The sequence below is a fragment of the Pelobates fuscus genome, chromosome 6, assembly GCF_036172605.1.
Source record: "Pelobates fuscus isolate aPelFus1 chromosome 6, aPelFus1.pri, whole genome shotgun sequence".
Classification (NCBI taxonomy): domain Eukaryota; kingdom Metazoa; phylum Chordata; class Amphibia; order Anura; family Pelobatidae; genus Pelobates; species Pelobates fuscus.
Genome location: NC_086322.1, coordinates 274784802 through 274808544, shown reverse-complemented (window position 1 = coordinate 274808544; position 23743 = coordinate 274784802). Strand labels below are relative to the sequence as shown.

Below are 23743 nucleotides of genomic sequence, written 5' to 3'. Positions count from 1 at the left end.
GAGGAGGAAGAGACACATTATGAAAATAAAACGGGAAGGATAGCCGTGTCCAGTAAACTGGAAAGCCAATAGTCCAGTAGCCAGAATGGATTTGAAAGAAGTTTAAAAAAACGCCAGAATATAAAACAATGTCACCTATAACAATTTGCTTTAATACCTCCCTAGTTGCCTTTGAGTATGTCACAAGTTTACATATAACTACAATCACGAAACAATTTGGCAGCACATTTCAATAAGCACCTGGGAGCCCAGGTGTACATATTCACAGCCCGATGATATCCCATAGAGTAATGAAGACAGACAAGAAACAAGTCAATGCAATTTTTGTCCGAGTGGCTACTGGACTAAACGAGCAGCTTTAATTAAAAGTCCTAGATATTCGCAAACACTTTGTAAAGGAAGCTTTTACAAGACTTTCATTTCCCATCACTCGAAACAGATTAAAGGGACACTATAGTCACCAGAACAACTACAGTATCTAGGAAGCAAGAGCTGAAGAGGTCGTGGACAGCAGTGGGTTTTGTAATATTGCAAACAGAGCGTGCGTTCCAGAGGGCAGTATTGAAAGAGGATTTAGAGTAACATGAGATGGGTATGAGAATGGTGTGGTTCCTTGAGTTAGTATGTGGTGGGTTTGCATAGATGGGACCGGGGTTTGGAGAGACATCGCCAGCTGCTAGGAGCAGAAGGATAGAAAGAAAGTGAAGGTGGGAGAAGGATTTGAAAGTTTTGTAGGAGGGTATGCATTTAGAGGGTTTGGGAGGAGTTGGAGGAGATAGGCTGGAAAGGAGTATGCCGAGTGCATGGGATGAAAAGCGGAGGGGAGTAAAGTGGAAGTAATGAAGGTGGTGTTGCCAGGGACAGGTGAGCAGAAGGATAGGGATATTTTAGTAATGAGAGAAGTTAGTGTGAAATTTAAAAATAGAGAGGAAAACATTATTTAGAGAAAATGTGTTTTGTTATATAGATATGAAGATTATACATATGCACATATATATATAATCATAGACACATATAAATGTATATACACATATACCTATAAGTGCTTAAACCATGGTTAAGGATGCAGTTTGTTAACAGAGGGATTTGAAGTGAGAAGAGGTTTAGTGACTTGATTGGTGTTTTTTGAAAACCAGCTGATCTGCACTATCTATAAGTAAGGTAATGACCATGGGGTGGGCAGCCTTCCAGAGATGATACCTCTGCTTAGGCTTTTCTGCAGTGCTTGGTCGCTTGTGAGTACTGGGTGTTGCTAATCAATGTTGTTATTTGGGGCCCAATCTGAAATATAAGGTCTGGGGTTAGAAGAAAAAAAACAAAAAAACACCATTATGGGTGGGGAGACGTGGAGATATTGAGGCAATTAGAGATGAAAAACCAGAGGAGATAATATTTGGGATAAACAGATATGAAGGATCAGATAGGTGAATGTTATAAACAGTGAACATCAATGTAAAAGACTATCAGTGAAAGGCATAACACTAGCTACACAAACAATTAACAAAAAAGTCATAAAGAATGAACACCATTCAATGCAATGGATATAAAGCTATATCTGTCTGTCCTCACCACATGGTTTATTTTTAAATACAATGTTACCATATTGCTTCATCTTAATGTGTAGCCAATTGGCTTTGTGCCCAGGCATTACGAAGTGTGCCGTCAGTTGTAATAAAGCGAATGCACAGTATAGCTCTTATATGTACGTTGATTTGTATCATTCTTTTTTTGTTTGTTTAAATGGATAATATTGTGCCAGGAATACAAAGCTGGGGCGCATTAGTCCTCCCCATCGGAAAGCATTAAATCAATGCTTTCCTATGGGGAAAAATCTGACGCTGGGTGTCCTCATGCAGAGCGTGTGGACGTACAGCGTCAGATACCGGACTGAAGGTCCGTTTCAATCCAGGAAGCCCTCTAGTGGCTGTCTAGCAGACTTAGAGCTGCAATGTAAATATTACTGTCCTAGGGAACTGCAGTGTTTAACATTGCAGTGCAAAGTGCAATAGGGACACTGCACCCAGATCACTTTAATGAGCTGAAGTGGACTGGGTGCCTACAGTGTCCCTTTAATAGAGCAGTTTTCACTTTTTTCTTTCCTTTATCAGATTGTGTTATTATTGCATGCCAAAGCCGTAAAACTTTGCAATCTTACACCTCATCTGACTTTTTGGTGTATAGACATCTCTACCTATAGTTGTCTTCACCACTTTAATTAATAGGGGGGTTGTCTTTTTTTTTTTTTTTTTTATTGCATCTAGAAAAAAAGTCCAGTTGATTGCAAACATTAATTAAACATTAATTAAAACACTATAGTCCCACAACTCTATCAGGGTTATTCACTAAAGTAAAAAATCCTGCTTTTATAGCCACAAGCACCACTCCTTGTCTACCACCACAATGTCAGGTTGGTTGGCCAGTACTTGCTTGTCTGTATCGTGAAGTCCCACAGGAACTTAGACCTGTCAATCTCAACTACTCTTTGTGGTAACTCCCATCTGGACTTAGGAAGGTCCAGCCCAATATTCTGAGCAGATGTTTAGGTACATACAATCTAATTCCAGTTGTGACACTAGCTTCCTCTTGATGATGCGCAAACGTTGTGTAACCAGCTGTTTTAGCATTACGGTAAATAACGGACTCTTATTCATCCATAGTTCCCACATACATTTCATGTAGCCCCTTTCATTGGGTCTCCTGTTGGACTAGCATTCAAGCAGGTCTAGGTTCTCATTTAGTGCCCAGAACGGTTTGTTCCAGTAGCCCATTTGTCGTCAGATTGCCCTGGTTCCCTTGCATCTGCCGCAGACCTTGTTAATCCGGGCAACGTCCGAGCCAGCATGACTATCTTTGTTCATTGTAATCTCATGTTATTGAGGTGAGCAGGGTATATATAGCTAGGGACACTTACTGGTTTAGTGGTCGGACCAGGTTTTAAACGTGGGGCTCCCAGTGCTAAGGCAGTGACATTAATACGATGTTAGAGTAGATATTGTAGCAGTATTAAGTCCATTAGTCCAGTGATGCAGATGCATAGATAGATAAGTCCCAAAAATAAAGCACTCTAAGTCTTACTCAAAAGTTTTAAAAGCAAAACTTTCAACCGGATACACATTTACATGTGTACTGCATCTCTCCAAAGGGTCAGTGCACGCTCTCAGATTTAAATAAATTATCACCAATTTAAAGGAACACTCTGTTTTAATTTTGTCATAGGAAATAGAATGAATCTCTGCGTTTAGCAATCATTCTAAATAAGATTTATCTACACTACAACTAGGCCATTCGCCCCTTTTCAAATTCAACAACCAAAGTCTCTAAACCATTACCAACACTTCTCAACATATAACAAATATCCCCACTATTACCAAACAGTTCAGATTTGCTTATGGGTAGAACAATCATTGCATCCATTTAAAATTGTTTATCATAGGTAGGCTTTTTTTAGTTCAATCTAAAATTCCTAAAAAAAAAGGTGCAAATGATGCCAGGTAATCGGTCTGGCTGTCAAACTGTGCTATAATAACAAAGCCTGCAAAACCGCCATTTTGTTTAGTTTTTTTGTTAACCCCTTGATCTCTGCATACTGACCTCAAGGTTTTGTGATTAAATACAAAATGTAAACTTGGTTTTAAACTACTCATTTCTAACTTTCACTGTGCGACTTTCCAAAATGGGTAAGACATTTTTGGAATGTAAATGAAAACAAACACACAATACCAGGTGAAGTCTACAAACCATTTATTTATTTATTTATTTTAAATAAAATAGAGTCTGGGATTGTGATTTAAACCTAAATTAGAGATATGGATAATTGAAAACATTGTTACAGTTACCTGAGCTCATGCAAACATATATGTATGATCCTAGTGAAGATATGGCTCCTAGAATGCTTATAGTATGCTAAATATAGTGCTTGATAGAAGTTGTTATTAAAAGGACACTTTATTAAAGGGTCACTACCCAATTTTTTTTTTAAATCATTGTTTAGCAGATATACCCCCAATGAAAACAAAAATGCATTTAATTATGATGCATTTCTTCTGTGGGTATATCGTAAAACAGATTGCAAGCGCTGCAGATCTATTGTCTGCAGCCTTTGCAATCCCTTTCCTTCTAACCCCGCTCAGACTTTCTGTAGCTGTCCAATCGCAGACTTCCCAATGCAGCTCAATGAGAAGTCTTTGCAAGGCAGGTGCTCTGGCCAATTGCTGCCCCTTGAGGTCAGCTGCACTGAGCTAAACAAACCCAGAAGTAACCGGTCCAGCTTTCTAATTGACAGCCAGGGGGAGTAAAGGATTAATTTATTTAAAAAAAAATTCCTATTCCTATTCCTATTGAAATCTGAACTTTTTAAAATAAAAAATAAAAAAAAATGATTTAGGGGTCTGGAGTGTCTCTTTAATACTTGTTATTGCTTAAATATATGGGTGATCAAGCCAGATAAAATGTAGAAGTTGCATTTGCCATACTAAGTGTTGACCGACCCTAGTTTAAGGAATTTGATAGCATGGAAGGAAACATGGGTTTGGGCACAGAGGCTTAATATGGTTACTATGGGAACAATCTGGGAGCTCTGCCAAGCCAGATATTTCCGAATTCTCTTATGCTTCATCTCCTTATTAGATCTCCTAATCATATCTGCAATGATGTAACGCATTGCCTTGCTCAGGAAACTGGGTAAGTGAACTTACAGATATAAATAGCCTTTATTTAAATAAAAAGGCACTATACTACAAAAGTGATGGATAGAAGTGTCCAAAAGGAGTGGTTCGTGTACAAACTCTTTTTTTTTCTAACGATGTATTGATTTACAATATCAGCACTCCAGATGTGGCAGACTACATATCCCTTGATGCTTTGCCAGCATTGTGGCTGTAAGTGCATTATGGGTCATGTAGTTCACAACATCTGAAGTGCCAAAAGGTTGCCTACCCCTGGTCTAGGTAATGGGTTAAGCATGGTTTAATATTAACTTTCACACTGGACTTGGTGTGAGGGAACAGATTAGGTCATGTTTCTGGGACCCTGTAAAACTTTTGTTTTAATTCTAGTTATTTATTAAAGGGACACTATAGTCACCAGAACAACTACAGTTTAATGTAGTTGTTCTGGTGAGTATAGTCAGTCCCTGCAGGCTTTTTAATGTAAATATTCAGAAAGGGCTGTGTTTACATTAAAGCCTAGAGACACCTCCAGTGGCCACTCCTCAGATGGCTGCTAGAGGTTCTTCCTGGGGCAGTGCTGCACACTGCGCAGTACTTCCCTTCAGTGTCTCCACCCTCTGTATGGAGACACTGAACTTTCCTCATAGAGATACACTGATTCAATGCATCTATATGAGGAGATGCTGGTTGGCCAGGTTGGTGTTTGGCCCCGCCTCCTTGTTGATTTCAGCCTATCCAATGCTTTCCCTAGGGGAATTGGCTGAGATCATCAATTCTGATTATGTCAGCCAAATGGTGGTTTTAACACTCTAGGGCCAGGAATACATGTTTAAGTTCCTGACCCTATAGTGTTCCTTTAACTATGTGCAGATTTCTTTTGATTAGTCTGCATTTTTTTTAAAAAAATAAACAAAAAAACAGAAGCAAAAGCCAGTTTGTTAGCAATTCATTAATTTTTTTTATTTTTTTATTACTATGCATTTGATTTTATTATTTAATAACCGACTGCTATATTTTGTACCGCGTTCTGATTACATCTCTGCTAACATTTTTTGTTTGTGTGTTTTGTTCCAAAATGCACAATTGGTGTTATTTACCCAAATTAGAAATTCAGAATCAATTCGAAAAACCTACTGAATATCTGTGAATTATTTAAATCTTTATAAAAAAAATAATAATAATATTTATATAAAATATACTGCTGAATGTGCCTCTTTACAGTTTTTTTGCCCTCAATTCCTCTGTGCATGATTGGAACCCACAAAAAATGCATTTGATGTGTATGAAATTATCTATACAATCACACATTTAACAATGGTTTGTGAGACAGTGATAGACGATCAGGTTTGCAGCCAGGGTCTCTTACTAGTATCTCGGAATGCGTAATGACCCTGTTATATTATTCGTTAATGTTTTTCTTGTTGCTATTATACTCTGATGCTTTGAGCGCTTTTCATAATGTGCGGTGAGTATTTTTGATAAGACGTATCTGTGTGATGTACACAAACAATCTATAGTTGTCTCTAATGTCTAAACATAATAGGAATTATAGTTTTGGATTATATGATTTGGCACAAGCATAGATAAAGGGAAACTCCTTTACCAGCACTACTATGTATAATAATCAGTTTAACCCCTTAAGGACCAAACTTCTGGAATAAAAGGGAATTATGACATGTCACACATGTCATGTGTCCTTAAGGGGTTAAAGAGGAATTGTCCATTCTTTGCTTTTAGCACAACCATATATCTAATTAAAGTCAGCTATTGGTTGGGCTAAAAAAAAAAAGAAAACTCAATTTCTTTCTTAATAAATTACTTCTTTGTATATTTACTTACGGTACATACTTTGCTAGCACGAATGTACAGAATTTCTCCATGAGACGCTAAAGCATTCGTGTACATGCCTGAGGCATCATGGGACAGCAGAGAAGTAAAGTTGAGATAAGTACGCTTTTTAATTTACTTCTGCTACATTACTTATACCAGTAAAATGCTGAAAGAGCGTTTAGTTTGGTGAAGGAATGAGGAATTGTCACTTCTCTTTCGCCTTAATGGTATTTTGAATTTGTTGGAATGAACTCCATGGGCACATGATGTTGACATTTGCTCATGTTGACCCCATACATTTGTTCAAAGTATGAAGATATCTTTGCTGTGCCCCTTGGCCCCTGCACTTCATCGGGGCAAACATCCGATAGGCGCAACATGGCAGCATTGGATCGGCTGAGGTCATCACGTTTGATGATCTTAGACAAGGTGCCAGCTGCAGAGTAAGCACCACGATGTGGCATAAAAGTTAAATAATCAGTTGCACCTCCACCAGAAAACCTCGAAACAATAACCAAACATAACAATACCAGAAAGCACACCGCAGGGGGTTGGGGCAAGAGGTTCCAACGCGATGCAGGCGCCGAAGCCTTAGCATAAGATACAACATCAACCCAGGCAAACACAGATAACGGCACATAAAGTTGCTCCCTAAGTAGGGTAAAAATAGAAGACACAGGTTTAAGGACTGTGACTTAGTTTGTTAGCTCGCCCGCTCTCCTATAATTAGGTGATAATACATGCACTGCAAAGTTTGTTCTTAAGTTGACACTGTTACAGAGACCTGGGCGTCTCACACTGTACCCTTCTTCGATTTCCATATCTGATGTAAACTACTTAATAAAAACAGATTTCCAAAAAAAAAAAAAAGTGAAATAATCTACCTTTTTAACACTTGTGGGTGCTATAGTGTTCCTTTAAGCATGTCCGAAATGAGCTTGCAGGTTGCAGAGGGTTGAACACTACTTCTGGCTTTATTTCCCTCATGTATTGCTGTTTAATGGGCACTTTATTTAAACAATTTATGTCATCTTTCCTTTTCCTTGACACTACTTTTATTCCCTCTATTTTTCTTTATAGATTGTTTGCAAGCGCACATTTTGAGATGATACATTTGAAATAATGCACTGATCAGGCACAACATTAAAACCACTGACAGGTGAAGTGAATAACATTGATTATATCATTAAGGTGGAACCTGTCAAGGAGTGCCCAAGATGATCCCTGTCCATGTACCACCTACCTAGAGATTGTTGAAGACCATGTTAATCCCTTCAAAGAATGGTGTTCCATGATTTTTCAGGTATAGTTTGAGGAACATGACAAAGAGTTCAAGATGTTGCCTTGGTGTCCAAATTCCCCAGATCTCAATCCGATTGAGCATCTGTGGGATGTGCTGGAACAACAAATCCGATCCATGGAGGCCCCACCTCGCAGCTTGCAGGAATTAAAGGATCTTGGTGCCAGATACATCAGAACTTGTGGAGTCCATGCCTCAACGCATCTGAGCTGTTTTGGCAGCACAAGGCGAGTCGACACATCATTAGACAGGTGGTTTTAATGTTTTGGCGGATCAGTGTATTTATGTTTATGTGCATATAAAGGTTGGCCACATGGTAGATACCCAGCTGTGAACTACAATTCCTAAGACGCTTTGCCCAACATTTTCGGGGGTCTACCTTTTGGCCATACACTGTGATCACTGTCTTTGTGATGAGTTTTCTTTATGGCAAATTCTATTTCTATTTATAATTGTCATTTTTAATCTCTGTCCAAAAACTGCTGAATAACAAAACGTATACTCAAAAAAAAATTACAAAAATTCATAAATGACAAAGATATGGATGATGGGTTACGGGTTACTAAATCAGATGGGATTTGACATAAAGGCACTTACTTGGACTAGTCACATCACTGCTGAGCTTCCGCAGCCTGCCACTAGTTGTCCTAGTCACACCTGGAATTAAATAAAAAAAAATAATAATTCAGGTTAACAAGAAGAGATATATGCAGCTGTAATAAATATACAAGAGTTAGCGTAAATTACAATCATTATTTATAATCCAGGTATTGCATGGTTTCCTGTATGGTCCTCCCCTTCTGAATTCAGCTTAAAGGAGAACTATAACTAACTACATAAAACCAATTTTTCAATAAAATAAGAATACATTTTTTTCAGGATTTCTGTATTGTTTAACCCCTTAAGGACCAAACTTCTGGAATAAAAGGGAATCATGACATGTCACGTGTCCTGAAGGGGTTAAAGGACCACTATAGTCACCCAGACAACTTCAGCTCAATGAAGTGGCCTGGGTGCCAGGTCCCTCAGGTTTTAACCCTTCAGATGTAAACATAGCCGTTTTAGAGAAACGGCTATGTTTCCATTGCAGGGTTAATACAGCCTCTAGTGGCTGTCTTCCTGACAGCCGCTAGAGGCGCTTCTGCGACGCTGAATGCGAAAATCGCATTCAGCGTGCAGAACATCCATAGGAAAGCATTGAGAAATGCTTTCCTATGGACTGTTAGAATGCACGTGTGGCTGTTGCCGCGCATGCGCATTCCGCTCCACTCAGGAGCTGACGTCTGAGGGGGAGGAGAAGTCGACGAGGGAGCCCGGCACTGGATAGAGGTAAGTGGATGAAGGGGTTCTAACCCCTTCAGCGCAGCATAAGGGGGGCCCTGAGGGTTATATAGTGTCAAGTAACTGAGATTCTTCACTCCTGGTGCAGATTTCCAATGGAGATCATTTAAAAAAAAAAAAAAAGCATGCTAGGTAATTTCTCTTAAAGTGACAGTTCATTGTTTCCTCACTCTAATAAACTCTACTAACAATATTTACTGGGGTGAATAATGCTGCAGAGGTAAAAAAAAAAAGAAAAGAAAGCAAAAGAAAATATGCACAAATCACAACGGAAGCAGTAATCTTACCATTTGGGTGGATTCTGCTCTGATTTACGGCTGAGACATAGATAAGACATGAGTTCTCACAATTCTGCAGTATATTGGAGGAGAGATACAAAGGGCCTCTAGGAAGGCCACTTACCTAAAAGCTCATTTCAGAACGTATTACGTTTCTATTTTACTACTCAATATTTTCCATTTTTTAATATCTCAACGAAGTGGTGTGGGTGTCATGTTCCCCTTGTTTTAACCCTGCAGTGTAAAACATTGCCATTCTTCAGAAATGGCACTATTTAAACTGCAGTGTTTAAATTAGTGAACAACCGATTATCGGTTTGCCTATATTATCGGACGATATTCAGATTTTTGTATCGGCCGATAATCACCAGTAATACCGATAATGAGGTGGGTTGGCGCGTCCATAAGACGTCACAAGCGACCACCTTGCGGTGCACCGGCCCGGGGAGCGCTAGATTGGAGTGACCGGCAGAAGGTGGGCGCAGAGCGCTCCCTCCTGCCAGGCACTCTGAGTAGCGTGGCTGAGCGGAGCAGTGCGCACCGCAGTATAGGAACTTATGTTTCCTGTACCCGGCCGGACTGAAAGGAAGTGCTCACTGAGAGAACACTTCCTGTCAGTCCGGCTGGGTACAGGAGACTGAATCTCCTGTACCGCGAGAGACAAGACAGGGGGAAGTTACACTTTAAGAGAGGGGAGGGAGGAAAAAACACTGTGGGACAGGGGGGGAGGGAAAGGAAAGAACACTATAGGACAGGGGAGAAGAAGGGAGGAACGAACACTATGGGACAGTGGAGGGGTTGGGAGGAAAGAAGACTATGGGACAGGGGAGGGGAGAACACTATGGTTTAGAGGGGGGAAGAACACTATGGGACAGGGGGAAAGAACAATGGGGGGAGAGAGAGGAACAGTAAGGGAGAGCACTAAGGTACAGGGAAGGGAAAAGGAACACTGGGGTAGGGGGAGGGGCCCTAAAAGATAAGGGAGAGGAACATTAAGGGGCATGGGTGGGGGGTGGGGGTTCCTACCGCTCATATTTACAAACAAACACACTGCATCCACTACACAAACACACTGCATCCACTATCCACACTGCATTCACTACACAAACACACTGCATCCACTATCCACACTGCATCCACTACAAAAACACACTGCATCCACTATCCACACTGCATCCACTGCACAAACAAACACATTGCATCCACTACACAAACACACACACACACACACACACTGCATTTACTAATCAAATGCTCTTACTGCATCAACTACACACACATATAAATATTATTGAAAACATGAAACAAATCTGACTGCCATGTATATTTTGTGCATTTACCACTTAATAGAAAAAAAATGTGCAAACAAAAAATGTTTTTCTCAAAATGGTAAATGTATAGAATATCAGTAAGCTATCGGCTATCGGCCTGAAAGTTCACAGATTATCGATATCGGCTCTAAAAAATCAATATCGGTCGATCCCTAGTTTAAATTATTATTATTATTATTTATATAGCGCCAACGAATTCCGCAGTGCTGTACTGCCTCCAGTGACTATAATATGGACAGCCACCAGAGGCGCTTCCACAGAAATAGCCAAGTAAAACTCAGCTATTTCAATCAGATGGTCTCATAGAGCACTGTGTTTTGTGTCCGTACTTGTGTCCTAATACTTTCGTAAGGGAAAACATTGGATTGACTGAGATCATCAGCCTTGAAGATCTCAGCCAAGGAGGCGCCAGCCACAGAGAGCAGTGCAGTGTGCGATAAAATGTAAGTTACCTCAGTTGCCTGGCTTGGCACGACCCCAAGGGGTACCTTGATACGCAAGTATTATGCCTTAACATTGCCCACATTAACAGCTAGCCAAACCAGCTACAATATGCCTATCATGTATAATATGAGCACTGTATACCCGACGTCCTAGCGTACCACTGCATAACTGCAATATCTTCAATGCTCATTATGCCTGCCTTACTGTTTATGTTTGTTTATTTTGGTGTTAGTAAATTCACACAGGTCTGCTGTACCCTCAGTTCGTAATGCAAACACTGGCCAGGCGATGGGATCAATGGCAACCGGGCAAGAGCACGGCATTGAAGCAAATCATCCGACCTCACCGCCGGAGAAGCGCACCATGCGGAGTGGGCTGAGTACAACCACAGACACAACGGGACATGCCAGTCACTGCCTGGCGACCTCACTGGTACTCAGTTGGGACTTTGAACTGGGAGCATACCTTCCACTTTTGTTTCATCTTCTCTCCCTCTTTCAGAATCTGACCTTCTTTTCTTAATTTTTTTTAATATAGCCTTAGAGCCACTAGAGGGACTTTCAAGTCGACTAACTGATGCTGGACGATCTCAAAGGGGAGGGTGGGGCACGGCGGAGTGGGGCACGATAGGGAGCTAAAGTGCTTGGTAAAATACTTTAGTTTTTCTTTAAGTATTTAGCACGGTCAGAATCAAAATTCAGCAGAATTTCAACCAATTTAGTGTCATTTTGAATCACAACATTTTTAATCGAACTCCGAAATTCTTCACAACCAAAACATTTCAAAATACAGAACTTTATCAATCCGGGAGAACAGAACATGTTCACCAGTTTAGTAACCTATGCCACTTAACACCATCTTTGAGGTTTTTTTTGTTTGTTTTTTTAGGGCTTTCCTGGCAATTTTTCGGAGCGACACAAACCTTTTCTAATTGTACTGAAACTTCGAATAGAACAGTGCATTTTCGAAAATCAGAACCATATCAATTCGTAAGAATGTTTAATGCTTTAATTTGTTGTTTATTGCATTATCAACTTTCTAAGCAATATTATTATGATATACCAGTATTTTCATAATTCATTTTATTTTGTGCAATTATGTTTTAATATAGTTTTCATTTTGCTTTTTATTCATTATTTTTATTATATTATATTTTATATTCTTTGTATCCAGTTTGTCCTCTTTTTATTTAATTATTATGTTTGCTATTTTTTTTATTCTTTGATCCTGGAGATGTACTCACTAAAGGGCATTTGCATACATACGGTGGCTTTACTGATATACGGTTGCCATTTGCTGTACAAAAACAAATGGATGAAAGCATTGGCATACGTCATATGAGCATATGAACTAATGCAGCATTACTTCAGCAGTGCCCGGCATGGCAGGGGTTAATTTAGTTTACATGCCAAGTCCAGAAAGTCAGGCAAGGCGGGTTAACTAAACAAAAAATTAAAACCAGTGAGATTTTAAAATAAATATTTAAAGGACACTATAATCACCTGAACAACTTCAGCTTAATGAGGTTGTTCAGGTGAGAACTATAGCTCCCTGCAGCCTTTCTCTTGTAAACACTGTATTTTCTGAGAAAATACAGTGTTTACATTGAACTCTAGGAACACCTCCAGTTGCAGTCACTCAGAGTTAACCAGAGGGACTTCCAAGTCGATTGAGGCAAAAAACTCCTCAATCCACTCAGATCTGCTGTCAGCAGAGCACAGGCAGCTCTGCCTGTGAGCGAGCATTCTGTCTGCAGGCTGTCACGTGGGATTGAGAGCTGACAGGCTGGAGGAGCTGACAGGATGAAGAGGAGACCGAGCAGGAGGGGAGGATTCAAACTGTAAGTAAACTTATTGAGTGAGTGAGTGTAGGTGATTGACTGAGGGTGGGTGGGTGACCGAGGGTGAGTGGGTGGCTGAGGGTGAGAGAGTGGGAGGGAGGGAAAGAGTGGGAGGGAGGGAGGGAGAGAGAGGGAGATAGATAAATATAGATAGATAAATAGAAATAGATAGATATAGATAGAAATAGATAGAAAGAAATAGATAGAAAGATAGATATAGATATAGATAGAAATAGATAGATAGAAATAGATAGATATAGAAAGATAAAATTATGTAGAAATACCGTAGATAGATAAATAGATAGATATAGATAGATAGATAGATAGATAGATAGATAGATAGACATAGATAAAAATAGATCAATATAGATAGATAGATAGAAAGAAAGAAAGAAATAGATAGAGATAGATAAAAAAAAAGATGGTTAGGGATGGATGGATGGATGATGGATATGGATGATGGGGATGGATGGAGAGAGTGTGTGTGTATGTCTTTAATTTTTTACTACTTGTGTGTTTGCATAGAAACACTATATATAGAGATCTCTCTATATATAGTGTTTGTATACAAACACACAAAGTTTGGCTGAGAAAGGGGGGCTGGTATAGAAAGCGAGCTGAGCTCTCAGTCAGACAGCGGTTGAGTGCTGAGTTTCTTCATAGGGCGCTCAAAGAGAAGCGTCCTATTGGGCCCTGCGATTTCGTCATTTTGACGAAATAGGGGGCGTGGCCTGGCAGAGAGCTCAGCGCTGGAACGGAGGTAAGTTTTATTATTAAAAAGTGCTCCGATTTGTTTTTTTTTTAACGGCAAGTTCATATAAAAGCAAGAAAGAAGGCTGGGGGACCTGTCTTTCTTGCTTTTATATGTTGACTATAGTGTCCCTTTATGTTGCACAACCAAAAAATAAATAAAAATGCTCTAAGCTTGTGAATGAGTCTAACTAGCGACAGTTCCACTTTTGGCAATTAACCAAAAAGTCTCCTCCACCAGGTCCTGTTGTTTTATCCACCAGCAGTTTGGAAAACATAGTATTTCAGAATTACTGATGGTTTGTATTCAACTACAAGAAAGAACTATCTCTCTGCCAAGCCAGTAACAAATGATGTGTCCCTTAATCTAAGGAGGTAGGAAGGTAAGTTGTGATATCAAATGTTCACAGACATAACGACAGACTGAGCATTGCACCCTACTGTAGTTTCATAAAATTGCTTTATTTTTTTGATAATAAGTTAGATCACATACTCTAAAATGCCTATCCTATAAATGCACGTGGTATATCTCACAAGGAGGAGGAACGCAATGAGTAGATGCTATTCTAACTAGGGATCGACCGATTATCGGTTTTACCGATATTATCGGCCGATATTCGGTATTTTCGGCAATATCGGTATCGGCCAATATAGCTACCGATATTGCCGATAATACCTCCTAGGACCGCCAGGCTCATTACAAGCCTGGCGGTCCTGGGGGGGCCGGCAGCAAGCGCTGACTTATATTGCCAGCAGCTCCTGCAGCTCCATGTCTAAATCTCGCGAGACCCGCGGCGGCAGAGCGTTGCCACGGGTTTCCATGGCAACGCTCCGCGCGGCACTAAGGGCCGCGAGATTTACACTGGGGAGCTGGAGAAGCTGCTGTGAGGTAAGTCAGCGCTTGCTGCCGGCCCCCCCAGGACTTAACAAACCATCGGACCACCAGGGAATACGATATCCCTCCTCCCTGGTAAGAAGCAGGGAGGGGGGACTAAAAGAAACAAAAAAAAACAATTTAAATATAAAATAAAAAAATAATTAACATAAACTCCCCTAAAACATAACCCCCCCCCCCATTTTACACAAATTACATCACTACACAAACACACATTACATACATACACACTACACACACACACACACTACACACACACACACACTACACACACTGCATTACATACATGCACACACACTACACAAACACACACTACACACACTGCATTACATACATACACACTACACAAACACACTACACACACTGCATTACATACATGCACACTACACAAACACACTACACACTGCATTACATATATACACACACACTACACACACTGCATTACATACATGCACACACACTACACAAACACACAATACACACACTGCATTACATACATACACACTACACAAACACACTACACACACTGCATTACATACATACACACTACACAAACACACTACACACTGCATTACATACATACACAATACACAAACACTGCATTACATACACACTACACAAACACACACACACTGCATTACATACATACATACTACGCAAACACACTACACACACTGCATTACATACATACACACTACACAAACACACTACACACTGCATTACATACATACACAATACACAAACACTGCATTACATACACACTACACACACGCACACACACACACTGCATTACATACATACACACTACACAAACACACACACACTGCATTACATACATACACACTACACAAACTGCATTACATACATACACACTACACACTGCATTACATACATACACAATACACAAACACTGCATTACATACACACTACACAAACACACACACACTGCATTACATACACTACACAAACACACACTGCATTACATACACACACACACTGCATTATATACACACTATACAAACACACACACACACACACACACTGCATTCACTTTACCCACACTACACAAACACACACTCTGCATTCACTATACACACTTCACAAACACACACTCTGCATTCACTATATATACACACTACACAAACACACACTGCATTCACTATACACACTACACAAATACACACTGCATCCACTACACACACAGCTCCCCTGTCTAAATGCACTTCATCCACAACATGTGGCATGTATATTTTGTGCATTTACCGTTAGAAATAGTTTATTTTTTCAAAATGGTAAATGTACAGAATATCGGCAAGTTATCGGCTATCGGCGTGAAAGTTCACAGATTATCGGTATCGGCTCTAAAAAATCAATATCGGTCGATCCCTAATTCTAACTTGACAGCATGAATTATTGGGATAATTCCCTACCGACATGCACTAATAATGATTTAAATAAATATTAACAGTATGATTTATTTTTGGGGGGCTTAAGCCGTTAACAAAATGTCGTCCCCCCCCACCCCCGGCTTACGCTAATTTATTTATTTGTTTTAAATACCGAATGTTCTTGTATTTTCTTAATTGGCAATAATTACAATGTAAGCCTTTATTTCTGTGTCCAATCACAGCATATCATACAAATTCATTTTATTCCTTACAACGCTGTGTGTAAACAGCACTATTACATTTAAAAAGTCCACGTATGGGGCAATAATGTCGTCCTGCACATCAAAGTGCTGCGGAGGTGGTATCTACTTGCCTATGCTGCACCTAAGTAAGCTCAAATGTGTATTCCTAACTCCTGTTGAAAGTGTATATCTGATAGAAATAGCAGAGTTTTACACGGTTATTTCATCAGATAGTACCATTACTGTCTGTCTGCCCTAATGCCACCAGGGCAAAAAGGCAATGCTTTCAGCTACAGGGTTAAACATGGGAGGTGGGGGACATGGCACTGAGAGAACATCATTGAGATCAAGTGGTCTTGGTGCCTCTAGTGTCCCAACAATGGTGTTTACTAGGGTAAGGTAATAAGGAAGTGACACTTTCAGAGAAGGGACAGTTTCGCTATTAAAGAAATATAAACTATAATTCAACTGCCGTGTATGTTTTCAGTTATACAAAATATTTTGGATGACAAACTTGGGACCAGATCAAATAGGGTAATTGTAACATTACCAGTAACAATATAATTACTTAAGGACACGCCAAGTACAATAACCACTACAGCCCATTGTTGTTGTTATGGTGCCACAAGTGCGCCGGCGTCTTCCAAATATAATTTGTCAAACCGTTTTAGAACGGTTTGCTAACTGAACTTACCTGGCTACCATCGGGCATCTGAATCCCCTGTTTTTGGATTGTCCTGCAGGAGAATCCAGTTAGTTCTACTGAACAAAGCAGGAACATGAACGGCTGTGAGAGTCAGGGGACAGCAACCTACGGCACGTGTGCCATGCATAGCACTCACGGTGCCTTTGCATGGCACTCAAGGCTGCCAGAGCCAAACAGGCTCTGGCCTAGCAGGAGTCCCAGTGGGCCTTTAGATACCTTACCTGAAACCAAACCGAGCAGTGATTGCAAGTGGTGAGGGACAATCCTCAATTTACGCAGAACCTAGAGAAGGGGATCTCAGATCACCTCCTCCCACCACTTGTGAATGAGAATCCGCACTGGAGTAGAGCAGGACACAGCAGCTATCGTAGCTCCTACCATTGGCCTGCATCTACTGGATTCCAGGAAAGCAACCCACACTTCTAGGTATACACAGAGCTGCAGATTAAGCCTCCCACTCATACAAATAATACGATAAGCCCACATACAAACACATAACCCCATGACATTATGCATAGTCGCCTTTTCGGCATACGATTTTAAAACCCATAACCCTCCCATAAGATTCAGACACCATGTTGTGGGAAAATTATCACAGCTTTTATTCAAAAGATAACATAACTAATTTAAGGTCATTGTTAACATATTCACCCCCATTCTTTTTCACAACTCTATCCCAGACACTGACCCACATAACTATAATTGATAACTATTATCACTGAATATGCTGTGCAATTTTTGAATATGCTGTGCAATTTTGGGCACCTGTTCTAAAGAAAGATATCATGGCACTAGAAAAAGTGCAGAGACGAGCTACAAAATTGATAAAAGGAATGGAGCATTTTAGTTATGAAGAAAGGTTAAAACATTTAAATCTCTTTAGTTTGGAAAAACGGCGCCTGAGAGGGGATATGATAACATTATACAAATATATTCGGGGCCAGTACAAACCATTATCTGGAAATCTATTCATAAACAGGGCTATACATAGGACACAAGGTCACACATTTAGGCTTGAAGAAAGGAGATTTCATCTAAGGCAAAGAAAAGGTTTTTTACAGTAAAAACAATAAGGATATGGAATTCTTGCCTGAAGAGGTGGTTTTGTCAGAGTCTATACAGATGTTTAAACTGCAATTGGATAAGTACTTGCAAAAACATAACATACAGGGATATAGTTTCTAATTAGTGGGGTAATAGCTGCTTGATCCAAGGAGACATCTGACTGCTATTTTGGGGTCAAGAAGGAATTTTTTCCTAGTGTGTTGCAAAATTGGAAGCTTCAGACTGGGTTTTTTGCCTTCTTTTGGATCAACAGCAAAAGCATATGTGAGGAAGGCTGAACTTGATGGACGCAAGTCTCTTTTCAGCTATGTAACTATGTAACTATGTACTATGTAACTTATAATACAATAGCACATGAACCAGTCACCGAGGGCATGATTTTCTAATTTTTAGAATGTAGCATGTAGTACCTGTACCAAGATACACCTTACACTAGGCATTGACCGATATTGATTTTTTTAGAGCCGATACCGATCATCTGTGAACTTCCAAGCCGATAGCCGTTAACTTGCCGATATTCTGTACATCTCCCATTTTGAAAAAATACAAATTATTTCTAAAGGTAAATGCACAAAATATACATGCTACATGTAGTGGATGCAGTGTGTTTAGACAGGGGAGCTGTGTGTGTGTTTGTGTAGTGAATGCAGTGTGTGCTTGTGTAGTGTGTATATAATGAATGCAGGGTGTGTTTGTGTAGTGTGTATAGTGGATGCAGTGAGTGTTTAGTGTGTATATATAGTGAATGCAGAGTGTGTATGTTTGTGTAGTGTGTAGTGTGTGTATAGTGAATGTAGTGTGCAGTGTGCGTAGTGTGTATAGTGAATGCAGTGTGTTTGTGTAGTGTATGTTTGTGTAGTGTGTGTGTATATAATGAATGCAGAGTGTGTGTGTGTAGTGTGTGTATATAATGCAGAGTGTGTGTATGTGTTTGTGTAGTGTGTGTATATAATGCAGAGTGTGTGTTTGTGTAGTGTATATATTGAATGCAGAGTGTGTGTGTGTTTGTGTAGTGTGTGTATATAATGCAGAGTGTGTGTGTTTGTGTAGTGTGTGTATATAATGCAGAGTGTGTGTGTGTTTGTATAGTGTCTGTATATAATGCAGAGTGTGTGTGTGTTTGTACAGTGTGTGTATATAATGCAGAGTGTTCGTGTTTGTATAGTGTGTGTGTATAATGCAGAGTGTGTGTGTTTGTATAGTGTGTGTATATAATGCAGTGTGTGTGTTTGTATAGTGTGTGTGTATATAATGAATGCAGAGTGTGTGTAGTGTGTGTATATAATGCAAAGTGTGTGTGTGTTTGTGTAGTGTGTGTATATAATGAATGCAGAGTGTGTGTGTAGAGTGTGTATATAATGCAGAGTGTGTGTGTTTGTGTAGTGTGTGTTTCTGAAGGGATGTGATTTGTGTAAAATGGGGGGGGGGGCATTTTTTATTTTAATTTTATTTTTAATATTTATGTTTTATTTATTTTTTAGTCCCCCCTCCCTGCTTGTTACCTGGCCAGGGAGGGGGGCTATGGAATTCCCTGGTGGTCCAGTGGCATGTACTGAGCAGCAGGGGGGGCTGCAGGAAGCTGTTACTTACCTTGCAGCAGCTCCTCCAGCTCCCCTGTTCAAATCTCACGGTCTGCATGCCGCGTGGATCCCTGTCTAAATCTCGCGAGTCCCGCGGCCGCAGAGCAATGCCATGGGCAACGCTCTGCGGCCGCGGAACTCGCAAGATTTAGACAGGGATCTGAAGGGAGCTTCTGGGAGGTAAGTAACAGCTTCCTGCGGGACCTCCAGGAGCGCCGGGCTTGTAATGGGCCCGGCGGTCCTGGTATGTATTATCAGCAATATCGGTATCTCTATTGGCCGATACCGGTATTGCCGAAAATACCAAATATCGGCCGATAATATCGGTAAAACCGATAATCGGTCGATCCCTACCTTACACCCACCAGGTTCGAAGCTACCAACGAGCTTGAACCTACCAATACCAGGTCCAACTTAACTGTTAGTGAACTAAAACTATGCTACCGCTGAACAAGCGACCTACACCCCAACTTTTCTATCCAACCCCCGCCGCCGTGACCAAACGGGTACTCAATATCAGAAAAGGGAGAGAGGGTGGAACAGCAGGTAAGTGGGGCCTTAATCTAAAATGGCCCCTATGTATACTCCCATAGCCAAAACCCCTCCCCGACGTTCTCCTAGCTCATCCTAAACATTACCCACTAGACATGTGCAATTCGTTTCGGGCCAAATATGTATTCGGACGAATTTCAGGCAATTCGGACATTTCGGGTACTTCCGAATAGCCGAATTACCGAGGTCCCGAAGTTCGAAGTTGCCGAAGTGCCGAATTGCTGAAGTTCCGAAGCACAGTTTTGCCTAAGTACTAATATACTTACCCAGTGGAAGAAGAAGAATGTTACACTGTATACAAATTTAAATAAAAAGTATACAAACATAGCCAGGATTCAGCTGCATTTTCAACACTTACAACAATCAAGTAACACACATTCATATAAAATGTAAGTTACTTGGCCAGTCAATGTAATGACAGGAATGAATAAGTAGATAACTCTCTAATTCCCACGGTATTAGGGAGCTATCTACTAAAAGGCTTAAATTTACTTAGGCTTAGTAAATTATGCCCCTACTCGCTATACCGCGCCTGTGGCTGCTCACTGTAAAAAAAAAACCAACAACACGTCACCCCTCCCCCTCCTAACCTGAAGGGGGGACCTATTGTCCCCCCCTCCGGCCCCCACCCCTGAACGGTGGGTGGGGGCCCTAAAGTAAAATAAGGGGGGGACACCTATTGTCCTCCCCCCGGCCCCCACCCATGAGCGGTGGGTGGGGGCCCTAAATACTAATTAGGGGGGACCTAATGTCCTCCCCCCTGGTCCCCACCCCTGAGCATCGGGTGGGGGCCCTAAATAAAAAAAAATAACCCCCCCTCCCGCAGGTGACTAGGGGTTCCCAAACACCTAGTCACCCCCCTCTCCCAAAAATTAACCCCTACCTACCCCCCTCACCCTAAAAATAATGAGGGGGGACCATTTAACTAAGTACCTGTAAAAAAATAAAAAAAAACAACAACACGTCACCCCTCCCTCTCCTAACCTGAAGGGGGGACCTATTGCCCCCCCCCGCCGGCCCCCACCCCTGAACGGTGGGTGGGGGCCCTAAATACTAATTGGGGGGGACCTAATGTCCTCCCCCCTGGCCCCCACCCCTGAGCATCGGGTGGGGACCCTAAATAAAAAAAAATAACCCCCCCCTCCCGCAGGTGACTAGGGGTCCCCAAATCCCTAGTCACCCCCCCTCTCCTAAAAATTAACCCCTACCTACCCCCTCACTCTAAAAATAATGAGGGGGGGCCATTTAACTAAGTACCTGTAAAAAAATAAAAATAAACTTACCATTTGATGTTTTCTTTCTTCTAAAATCTTCTTTTTTCAAAATCTTCAATTCAAAAATAACCCATCTTCACCCGGCGAGGGCTCCGCGCAGATTGAGCTCTCCAGGGCTTATAAAGCCAGGGGCGGACTGACCGGTCGGGCACTTCGGACATGGTCCGAGGGCCCGGCCGGGAGGGGGGCCCGCCATCAGGGGGCCCGGCCGCCCCTTTAAATGCTGCAGCCGCCTGAGCGCTCTCTTAAGAGCGCTCAGGCGGCTGCAGCTTCTCACCTCCCCTCCCCGTAGCGTGGCCGAGCTGCTCTGCGTCCGCGGTGCCGGCCGGAGTGATAGGAAGGTGCACACACACTGAGTGTGCACCTTCCTGTCAGTCCGGCCGGGTACAGGAAACAGAAACTCCTGTTCCGTGCGGAACAGGAGTTTCTGTTTCCTGTACCCGGCCGGACTGACAGGAAGGTGCACACTCAGTGTGTGTGCACCTTCCTATCAATCCGGCCGGCCCCGCGGACGCAGAGCAGCTCGGCCACGCTACGGGGAGGGGGTAAAAAGAGAGAGGGAGGGAGGGGGGAGTTAAAAGAGAGGGGGGGGGTAAAAGAGAGAGGGAGGAGGGGTTAAAAGAGAGAGGGAGGGGGGGTTAAAAGGGAGGGGGGGGTTGTTAAAAGAGATGGGTTAAAAGAGAGAGGGAGGGGGTTAAAAGAGAGAGGAGGGGGGTTTAAAAGAGGGAGGGGGGTTAAAAGAGAGAGGGAGGGGGGGTTAAAAGAGGGAGGGGGGTTGTTAAAAGAGAGAGGGAGGGGAGGTTAAAAGAGAGAGGGGGGGTTAAAAGAGAGAGGGAGGGGGGTAAAAAGAGAGCGGGAGGGGGGTAAGAAGAGAGGGGGTAAGAAGAGAGAGGGAGGGGGGTAAGAGGAGGGAGGGGGTAAGAAGGGAGGGGGATAAGAAGAGAGGGGGTAAGAAGAGGGAGGGGGGTAAGAAGAGAGAGAGGGGGTAAGAAGGGAGGGGGGAGTAAGAAGGGGGTAAGAAGAGGGGGAGGGGGGAGTAAAAGAGGAAGGGGGAGTAAGAAGAGGGGGGAGGGGGGTAAGAAGAGCGGGGAGGGGGTAAGAAGAGGGGGGAGGGGGTAAGAAGAGGGGGGAGTAAGAAGAGGGGGAGGGGGAGTAAGAAGAGGGGGAGAGTAAGGAGAGGGGGAGTAAGAAGGGGGGTAAGAAGAGAGTGGGAGTAAGAAGGGGGGGAGGGGGTAAGAAGAGGGGAGAGTAAGAAGAGAGGGGGGAGTAAAGGGGGTAAGAAGAGGGGAGGGGGGAGTAAAAAGAGGAAGGGGGAGTAAGAAGAGGGGGGAGGGGGGTAAGAAGAGCGGGGAGGGGGTAAGAAGAGGGGGGAGGGGGTAAGAAGAGGGGGGAGTAAGAAGAGGGGGAGAGTAAGAAGAGGGGGAGGGGGAGTAAGAAGAGGGGGAGAGTAAGGAGAGGGGGAGTAAGAAGGGGGGTAAGAAGAGAGTGGGAGTAAGAAGGGGGTAAGAAGAGGGGGGGGTAAGAAGAGGGGGAGGGGGGAGTAAGAGGAGGGCAATTGCCCCCTCCCCTGTCCGCAGGCACCGTGCGGGCAGCCGGCAGGGGAGGGAGGAAGAGAGGACCCAGGAGCTCAGCCTGCAGCTCCTCTGGGTCCTTCTTGCGCGAGCACAGATCGTTGCCGCGGTTACCACGGCAACGTTACGGCTCTTGCGAGAGTAAACTCTAGCCCTGGAGCTACGGGCTAGAGTTCACTCTCAACACTGTGACCACCAGGTATTCCTGGTGGTCGCAGTGGTGAGAGTGAACTTTAGCCCGATAAACACACTGCCCCCACACACCATACACATTCACACACTGCCCCCTCATACACACACACTGCCCCCACACACACCATACACATTTACACACATTGCCTCACACACACACATACACTGCCCACCCATACACAGACAGCCCCCCATACTAACATTGCCACACACATACACAGCCCCCTCGTACACACATTGCCCCACACACCCTACACATTCACACACTACACCCCCTCACACACACTGAACCTTTCACACACACTGCACCCCTTACACATTGCACCACTGCTCCTATACCCTTCTACAGCCTCATATCCCAGCAGACCCCAGGTAAGTTGTCAAACTGTTCTTAAACGGTTTGACTACTTACTCTGGGAGGGGGGCCCGGCCCTCCTGGCACCATAACGACTACACAGAGTAGTAGTGGTTATTGTGCATGGATTATTTCTTTAAAT

The 23743-nt window shown here is 42.4% G+C and overlaps 1 protein-coding gene across 1 annotated transcript in view; it reads right to left on the bottom strand.

Annotated features, from left to right (window-relative positions):
* Positions 1 to 23743, bottom strand: part of SEPTIN9 (septin 9) — a 198542-nt gene that overhangs the window by 151585 nt on the left and 23214 nt on the right. The window contains exon 2 of the mRNA XM_063459183.1: positions 8395 to 8454. Coding sequence (XP_063315253.1) covers positions 8395 to 8454 — 60 coding nt within the window. The remainder of the gene's footprint in view (positions 1 to 8394; positions 8455 to 23743) is intronic.